Consider the following 9976-nt stretch of genomic DNA (forward strand, 5'->3'; position numbering starts at 1 on the left):
GGTGCAGTCTTTCCGCACTCTCTGCCACCCCCGGGACCGACCGCGCACCGTACGCCACCGCGCCGAGCACCACCGCCGCTGCCTGCCAGAGCCTTCTGCCCGCCAAGCCACACACTGTGCAGCCCTCGGAGCCATCGTCTGCTCGCTGCCTGCCCCCCTGCAGCGTTTCACTGCCACCACACCAGGGGACAGCCGCTCTCGCTGCGAAAGCTGTGCCGCTGCCGCTGAGCCGGAAAACAACTGAAAACCCCCCTTTGCCGACCAGGAGCGCCAGCCACGCCGCTCGAGCACCGCTGCTGCACAGGGGATCGGAGCCCCCCTCACCATCTGGGAGCCGCCACCGCTTTTTTGGCAAAGTGACCGCTGTGCGCCGCTGGGTCCAGACCCTCTACACACCCGAGGAGCTGCTTTCCCTGCTAGCTACTGCTTTTCGCTGCTGGGTTTGTTTTGCCTTTGCTTTGCCTCATTCCACGATAAAGACTGGTAGGACTTCATGCTCATTCTACTTTTACTCGCGGGGTCGGGAATATTGTAGTTCCCGGGTTTCTGTGTTCTGGTCACGCAGCAGACCACGTGGGCCATCTTGGATTCACTGCCGGCTCATGTGTTTGCTTTTGCTACCAACCGCGGGTTTAACCCTCAATATCTCACTGGTTTTCTTTTGTATTTAATATATATCTGTTTCTTGTGTTATTAAAGTTTGTTTCAGTTTTTCCAAAAAGCATTTTAGAGGTCTCACGAGTTCTTTTCTCCCTTGCCCTATTCTCTGGTGGAATAGAGGAAGGATATTATCATTACCGGACCTTGGCTTACCTCAGCCAAACTGTTGACAGACATCAAACAGAACTCTGTACCCATAGAGCACAACAAAAAATAAACTGCTTATTGTAAGATGTACCTGCTCCTGAGGTGGGGATCGAAATTCTTTTGTTTTCCTAGCTGTCAGGGCAGCAGACATGTTCAAGGCCTGCATTACTTCATTGTACCGGAAGCGTTGATTCTCCTGAAGCTTGGCCACAAAATCATCCGAAAATGCTACAATGGCTTCTATTCTGTGTCGTACTTGGCAATCACACAGGTACTGGAGTAGATGACACATCTGAGAAAACAGTATCGAAGAGAAAGAAGCATTGGCAATCTAAGCGTAAGGATATTAAGGACGGATTCCTTACAGCAGTAGAGTTACTATTAAATAAGGTGATTGAAATCTTCAGTGCTGTCATTTACTACATGTGAAGCCATCCTACACTAGGAATATGTGGCATCCGCAAGAGATTTATGTGCCCTGAACATATGAAACACAAGACTTAAAGTTATAACAGAACGGATTTTTTCCTTGCTTCTAGGGAATTTATTTTCAGTTTGGATCCATTAAAAATGGAGAATTCCCTGTTAATGTCATTAGGAAAGTAATGCCATTTAAGGAAACAACCGTTGTTTGATCTATAGTGAACAAGTTTACGTAAGTAGGAAGATATTAACTCTTGTTGTTTCCTGTAAGGAAATGGCTTCTCTATTTAACTAACATCAAAATGCTCTATTTCTTGATAGAGAAATTACCAAGTGAAGAAATGGGAACAACCACAGTTGCAGAAGAACTGTTACCTGTAATTTAACAGGTTCTGGAAGTTTCATCTGAAGGAGTCCTTCCTTTGGCATTCGCTCTCCCCTGGTTTCTTCCTCTCCCTCCTCTGACTTGAGCTCATCTGAACTCAGCTCCTTCTCTGAGAAATCAATTTCATCCTCCTGGCTCATTGCTTCTTTGAAAACTCGGGGCTCAATCAACTGCAAGATGTGTTTCAGATCCCCATTGTGGAAAATTCCCATAATTAGGAGGGTATAAAATAACTTGATAAGGGGGACAAAGAGAAATTCTGTAGAACCTCCAACTGGATCTCTGACATGCAGGCTGCCCTCCTGAACGGCTTCAGTCAGCATCTCTATGGTTTTGGCCTTTAAGATTTCCAGAGGGAATTCAGGACTGAACTGAAAGCATTCACTGCTAATGCTTACAAAACTTGGAGAGGAGAACTGCATTCTTGGCCTTAAAGAAGTGCTAAGTCCTATACCAGGGAGGCCATGTTTTTTGTTTTCATCAGGAAACAAAGTAATACTCTTGGTCTCATCTGTCATTGGAACTATAAATTCATTATTCATCATTAACCTCGCAGTTGCATAGGTATTGAGATGGATGTCAATGAGTAAATCATAATATCCTGCACGTAATAATCCCGGCATATACTTATTCTCAATAGCATACAGAAGCTGAGATTCGTCCACATGGCTACACATAGCATGGGCCACTCGGTTGTTGCCTAAAGCGCAAACAGCTGAATATAAACGGAGGGTATGGTAGTGAAATTTCAGCAATTCTTCTTGTTCTGTCAGCTCTAAAATGTCAATTGTTCTGCAGAGAAAAAAACAATACAGTAAATTCCGTATCAGTGTAAAGACTTAAATGAAGGAATTCAAAATTCTCCCTAAGGATAACAATGGCACAATTTCACACTTCAGGTTTCACATAAGAAACACTGTCAACATAAGAATCAAGGACTGATAACAAAGTTCAATCAGGAATTTACTCAAGTCGCTCCTAAAGTACAATTTCAATTACATTCAGTGGGGAAAGATCAAAATTATTTGCTTAACACAACATACTTCTTCATAGTACAAAGAAGAATTTGGATAACCGAAACTGAATGTAGGTTGAGACATCTATATAATTTACTGGTTTTAGATCCAGGGCTGCAAAATGTCAACAGACTAACCAGTTAATTTGCAGAGGGTTTGGGTGCATGGCTGTTTGTTTGAAATTCTTATCTCATGTTTCTGAGTGATTTTATTTTCAGTTTTGGCACTGGCAAAATGCTGAGACTTTTGGGTAACAAGGAAATCACAAAGTTAATTTTCTTCAATCATTTAAAGGAGAATTAAGAAAAATAAAGCAATAAAATAATTAAATTGGTCAGAAATTAAAAAAAACACTCTGCAAAACCAGATCTTTGCCTATCTCACAGATTATTTTTAATAATTCATAAATAAAGCTCTTTTCATTTTCATTCAAGACTTATATATACTATTAAAGAATTTGGAGAGAAACTAGGAGAGAATAGAAACACAACAAAAGGAGGCAGATTTTAAAACATTGAAAAATAACATTAATTTTTAATGTTAGCTAAAACAAAACACACTGCCTTTATTTACATGTATAATAAATACAGATGAGTCCTTGGGCTTTTCTTACAGAAATTTTATAATTTCTAGCTTCATAATCCCAACCTAACTCTGATATACTTTGACACACAAACATTAACCTGTTTTCTTCAGGAATATGAAGGGCCATGAACTGCAAAGGATTCAGGCACTGTATCATCCAGCCTTGACGTTCACTGATCCGAGAGACATCAGCCTTCAAGAACTGGTTTGGCACTCTGCTCCAAAGCACATGAGTCAGAAACTGTACATGGAGACGTGGAGGGCATTGAGAGACTGGATTTTTGTGTTCACTTTTGAATAAGCCAGCAGATAACGGCATTACATTCTGGAAAATCCCAACAGAAGAGATAATCAGTTCCATTATGTTTACCAAACAGTGGATATATGGTATTTTTGAAGAAATATATTCAACATACAGTAAAGTACAGTGCAACAGGAATTTAACGTTTTCAGTATTTTTTAAAACCAGCTGGGAACTGTTGGCAGATAACAGCAAGAGAGCATTGACCATAACAAATTTTTTAAATAGCTACATTTGAAATAGAAACTTGAACAGAATGTGTGGTCACTTCCTTGGACCAGAGATCTGAACTGCACTCTTCTTTTACCTATTCTGATTTCTTAGACATCCATGGATCCAAAGCAAGGGAGTAAATTTCAGCTCAGTTTTCCTGGAGTGTCCTGTTTGAATGTACTTTAAAACTATTTTAAAAATCCCAACCTAATCTGCAGATACCTCAGTCATCCTTGTTCTGTTTGTAGAATAAGAGATTTGCCTTGCTGACCCCAGTGATTTCATTTCATCATGAAGGATGAGATTCAGAAAATTCAACAGGACTTTGCTATATCCTCTGCCAATTCTAATCAGTTACCACCCCTCTTATCCAATGTACTATATTTTAAATACATGAAGTATTTACAACTGAATTAAGAATAAATATGGCAACAGTGCAAACACTTGGAATAACAAAAATGTGCCTAACTGCTGTGATATATTAGTCCTAAATGTGTACAAACCAAAGCGTTATTTACCTTTATTCTTCCCAGTTCAAACTGGAAAACATTGGGGCTTGTAGCCTGAGCAAATACAGCAGGAAACAACTTCGTACTTGGTTCAACCTAAATCACAGATGCACAAATATAAAACCACTGAAGATATCAATACACTATTACATATTAAAAACCCCTCATATCTGTATTGACAGTCAGTCAGTGCAAGCCTTTGAATAAAGCCCCAGAAAATCCAAATAGGAAGGGAAAATCACTGTCGTAACAGCAACAATTACTTTTTCTTCCAATCTTGCACAAAAGTTTCTAATAAGATGCAGCCCGAGGATTTGATCTTCCCTCTTCACATTGGAACACCTAATAAAAAACCACTCACCTGATAGTATGTGCCTAGTTCTTTGCCATTAGCTGTGAAGGTCAGCAGGCCACTGGCAGCATCAACCAAGCAACCAATCTCCAGACCATTATTATTACGTCCTTGCCCAGGGCTCATGCTCTCTCCTGCGCACACCATATAGCAGTTGCTGCGTTTTATACTGAATGTCAAAAGACAAATTTATTTATGGATGGTGTGTAAACTTCATGTAGTGGATTAAGAACAACTTTGTATGGCTGCAACAAACAGGGCCTTGTGGCTGAAAACAGCAGATCCCACCATAATCAATGCCAAAATTTAGTAAAACCTAGACATCATAATTGAAAAAATAAACACTGAAGATGACAAAATATGAAGAAGCTCAAATCTTTTGTAAAATTCCAAGAGGCAAACTGACTTTGCAATGTTTCAAATCATTTAAGTATAGCACAAGGTTTCTGGCATGGATCACAAGCTGAAGTGCGGAGAGGAGCAGTTACAGTAAATGGGGTGGATTTACAGTTTATACATCGTTAGTTGCTATTATGGGTATAAAATAGGTATCTTTTTAAGAAAACCAACCTCTCGTGAACCTTTCCTTTTTCATCTCCCAGCGTAACCGTGACGGTACGCACTCTGTCCAAGTCAAAGCTTGTGTCATACTGGTGAAAGTCAGATGTAATCCAGCCCACCCAGACATTAGCAGGTTCTTGACCAGGAAAAATTCTCACTGAATAATAATACTGTCAATAAAAAAATAATGTCAGTAAATGTTAGTATTTGGTTTCCAGTGTATCAGTTTGATTCAGAATTAATTCATTGCCTTAAAATCTGAAAATACGTCATCTCTTCAAAATTAACGTAGGCTTCTTCAAGTGCAATTTATAAGCAAAGCAATAAAAGAATGTAAATACAAATCAAAAGATAGCCAACAAAACATGTGTGTTAAAACCCAAAATGGAAAAGATTAAAGGTGCGGCTTAGATGTGTGCGTTGTATCTAGACGTACTCTGCGTATCTGATAAATACTTATCTGATGTGTTCTGCATCATAGCATTGTAGTCTGTTTTTGTACTGCAGCTACAATTTCTATACTGCAGGTGACTCAATTTTTAGCAAGTGCTATGGAGCTGATCTTCTCAGAGAAAGATGCACAAAATCCGCACAAAAATTTTCACTGGAAATTCCATGAAACAAATGTTGAGTAAACTTTGTATAAATGTTTTTAAATAGTCCTGAACATTTACCTGTTAGTGTAAGGCACATTTTCCTATTTATTACATTATTCTAGAACTATTTATTCTTCCTCTTTTATGTTTCATGTTTCAAAAATGGATTCAATTAATTTATGGTTTTCCACGTGGGAATGGTTTTAGACTGACAATCAAGTCAAAACAAAAGGAACGTGGTGGTTTCTATTTCAGTAGTACAGGACTACTGCGGACATTTAACTTAAAAGTTGAAATTCTAATTAAATTTAAAATTTTGCCTGAAAATTATACTGTCGGAAACTCTTACAAGCAAAACCATGCAGCTATTAAAAAAAAAAAACCCAGCTAAAATACCAATCTTATGTTACAATACCGTGGAAGTTTGCATCAAAAAATCATAGTCATCCCTATCATCTGCTAGCACATCCTCAGTGAGCCGTGCAGAGTGACTTGTGCTGTAATCTGGCTTTGTTCTCCTGAGCATAAATCTGTAAGTAAAATCAAAATTTATATTAAAAGGACAATATATAAATGTATACACATAAAGAAATTTTACACTGATATATTATCCCTAAATACATAGTATCTATTACACTAGCACTAAATACATAATGTTTATTACATTATTAATATATAATACTAGTTAGTACATTACTTCCACATAGATTAAAACAAAATAAATTGTTCAGAAAAGAGAAAGAGTCAAGCTCAATTTTAAAAGCATTTAAATGAATTCTGAGCTTAAGCTGCATATTCAAAAGTTACGTGGAAATTAAACTCATGAAACTTAAAATTTATCAGGCTGATAATTGCTGATAATTAAAAAAATTATTAGGCTGATAATAACCTATGTCATTGTGAAAGAATGTGGAACCTTAAAAGACCTTCATGCATTTAAAAATATCATCCATGTGTCCTGATTCATGCTGCAATATTTAACAATACAAGTTTGGTAAAGAAGGGAAGAAGAGGAACAGAAAGCTGCAGTAATGTTGTCTGGGTAATGGCCCAGCGTTTGCATCTCCACAGCATCATCAAGTTAGGTTTTCCTCTCTTAATTTCATTAAAAAAAAAAATTTTGGGGAGAATGAAAGTATCACCTAGAGATTATTCTTATGATTATTTGGTTAACTGAGTGAGACAAGAAGTTGATATACATTTCTAGATAAAAATTATCTAACACTATCAGCTTTTTGGAAGCCATGTGAAAAAACAATCCATGTTGCTCTGAAGACCTCCTAGTGCTATCGGAATGGATCTCCATGGTTTTACAGTGCACTTCACATGATGATCACAAATGCCTTCACAATGAACCAAAGGATAAGTTTCTAATAGCTTGAAAAATGTTTTCAGTTTTCTGTTTAATTTTAATGTATATATTGCATATCATGTAGTTTAATTACATGAAGGTTAACTGTCCCACTTACTGTGTTACACCCAAATTTAGGGCAGAATTAGGGGAAAATACCTGCACACCTGACCGGCATTTTCCTCCACTATCGAAGAAACAAGAAAATAAAGACAGAAAAAATGAAAAGAAAAAAAGAAAAACTAAACCAATTGTGCTACTAACCTTTGTTTAAGACGTGAAGGCTTTTCTTGAACATTATCTTTATGGTTGTTTAACTCTGGTTTTGTGGCATCTTTTTCTCTTTCTGTCCGGTCAGAAACTAGATGACCATGAGCAGTTTTCATTAAAACCTCAAAATCAGAATCAGCATCATAATCCTCCAAGTCATTCTTCAGGCCAAAAAGACCAGAGCCTGGTAACCCTCCAGCAGGTGATCTGGAGAACACCTCAGCACATTCAATGGGCATGCTTAATCGAAAAAACATGACATCTGTTCTACTGTTCTGTGAACCAAAGGACTTCTGTGTGACCTTCAGACAGGGGCAGGTGTCTATGGTGCCATCAATTCTCATCACCTATCAAATGTAAAGATGTAGTTGTTTTGAAGCTGATGCTTTTTCCCATTTGTAAACATTCAACTTATATTTCTAGAATAAACATCCACAACTTGAAAAACATGCAGCCGTCTGCTGTCAAATGTATTGTAATAATGTGCTGCCATTTTAAGGGGCAAAAATACTACAAGGAGTGGAGGTTGTTATTGTCCATTGTTAAATAAAAACTCACAAAGAAATGACCTTTCTCATCATAGCTCTTTGCAGCATAAATCCAATCCTGCCCAGAACAATATAAATCATACATATGCAAGAACACAAGTAATTTTTAAATGCCACACTGTGATACACATCAGCTGAAAAACTTATTTTGTTTTATTTCATTAGTTTCAGAAGGATTTCGTGATAGTTACGAGGCTTGAATTCAGTCCCATCAAGATGCACAACTGACTGGGATATGTTGACACCATTGGCAAATAAATATTTATTAAAATTAAAACCAATTAGTTATGGAAAAATCACTTCACAAAGCATGTGCACCAGAACACATGTTATCTGTTAGACAGAAACACTATATTTATGGTAGTTGTTTACTCTCAAATATACAAGGAGCTCTTAATGAGGACATATTGTAGAATTTGTCTCCCAGGCTTTCATGTTTACATATAGATGACAGATTTCACAGATAAATAAATACATCAAGGAAATAATTACATTATTTGCAACTCCACTGAATGTAAGAAATTTGTAACATGCAAGGTTCATCCAGAACTGGGTCAAGAAGTACTAAAGTAGAAACATAATTCAAACATTCATTGAAGAAATGTCTAGAAATGTTTTAATAGGATCACAAACCTCAATATGCTCATGATTTTGTGGCACTGGTAGAAACTGAGGAAGCCTTTTACTCAGCCAAATGGTGATATCTCTGTTTGTATTAACAGCAAAGGGTTCATACCCTTCCTGTAAGCCACAGATAGTGAAATATTTTAGAGTGCTGACATCTTTTCCGAAGTTCATTCTTCCCACTTGAGATGGGCCCAAACTGCACACAGGTAGAAATCCTTAAAACAACATGAAAGAAGACATAGGTTGTACATCATGAACATCAGAAAACCGGTCTCTTCCATAACGCAATTAAAAGTAATTTAGAAAAAATAAAAAACCAGCATAGACCCAAACAATATAAATGCAAGCAGTCATCCACAGCACATCATCTCTTACATGTCACCAAGTACCGTATCTCAAATACCATTCAAATATCATTCTGAAAAAATCCTCTAAGGATCTAATAGATCTGAAAATGGGCAACATGAATGAAACTGCTTTTTTTATCAGCAACAATTAAAGAAATTAGGATACTTCAGCCTCAAAAAAAAAAAAAATTAAGTATGTATCATTATGAGTGGCATAGAGCAGATGAACAGAAAATGTTTTCAATGTCTTTCAAAATAAAAATTATGGCCAAAGAAACTGTTCAGTAGCAAGCTTCGAAACAAAGGGGGGAACTTCCTTAAACACCTTGCAGTAATGCTGTGGAATTAATTCTCTGTCTGTCACATAGCATCATGGATGCTAAAAGCTCACATTGATTCAAAAAGTGTTAGAGACTTTCACGTGAGAAAGAAAAAAACCCAACAAACCCACAATCATCAGGGCTATTCAACACAAGCATATCAAGTTTGCCTCAGAAATCTCCTGAACCAGAAATCACTGGAGGCTGTGTGACTGCATCACTATCTGCTTATCCCTGTTCTCACATGTACCCACCGGCACTCACTATCCACTGCTGCTGCAAACAAAACGGTGACCTAACCAGACTTTTGGTAGAAACAGTTACATTTTTGTAGAAAACACAAAGGACCACAAGCTTAAAAAAACCCTGTTTTCAAAGACAAGGAGGTGTAAACTGATCAAGTGTGAACATGCTATATCTATATATATGTCTATTTATTTATTTTTAGATATGAACAATTTGTTATTTTTCTGCACAGGTCAAGTATTTTATGAAAGGAAGTAGCAAGTTCTACCTCCAGCACCTTCAGAATTAACACATAGCCAGTTCTGCTTTGTTACAGCCCTCAAATCAGATGTGAAATAAGTGTTTTACAAAACAAAAAAAAAAGCAATACCAGCTGACATTATCAGCAGAATTCAGTAAACATATATTATAGAAAAAGCCGATTAGACAATTAGTTGCAGTCCAAAATCCAAGAAAAGATGATCAACTCTATTAATGAAGACTGAGATGTATACACAAAATAAATCAAACAGTAATTTT

The 9976-nt window shown here is 37.3% G+C and overlaps 1 protein-coding gene across 1 annotated transcript; it reads right to left on the reverse strand.

Annotated features, from left to right (window-relative positions):
* Nucleotides 1–18: 18 nt before the first annotated feature.
* Nucleotides 19–8759, reverse strand: LOC104497744 (ryanodine receptor 2-like; the record flags this gene model as incomplete). Its single annotated transcript, XM_010141027.1, has 10 exons — nucleotides 19–388; nucleotides 899–1099; nucleotides 1606–2407; nucleotides 3315–3541; nucleotides 4249–4335; nucleotides 4601–4760; nucleotides 5162–5322; nucleotides 6164–6278; nucleotides 7364–7716; nucleotides 8551–8759. Coding segments are annotated over 10 exons (2685 nt in total), but the record flags the coding sequence as incomplete, so codon positions are not given.
* Nucleotides 8760–9976: the final 1217 nt, after the last annotated feature.

This window comes from Buceros rhinoceros, unplaced genomic scaffold, assembly GCF_000710305.1.
Source record: "Buceros rhinoceros silvestris isolate BGI_N320 unplaced genomic scaffold, ASM71030v1 scaffold11598, whole genome shotgun sequence".
NCBI classification, from domain to species: Eukaryota; Metazoa; Chordata; class Aves; order Bucerotiformes; family Bucerotidae; genus Buceros; species Buceros rhinoceros.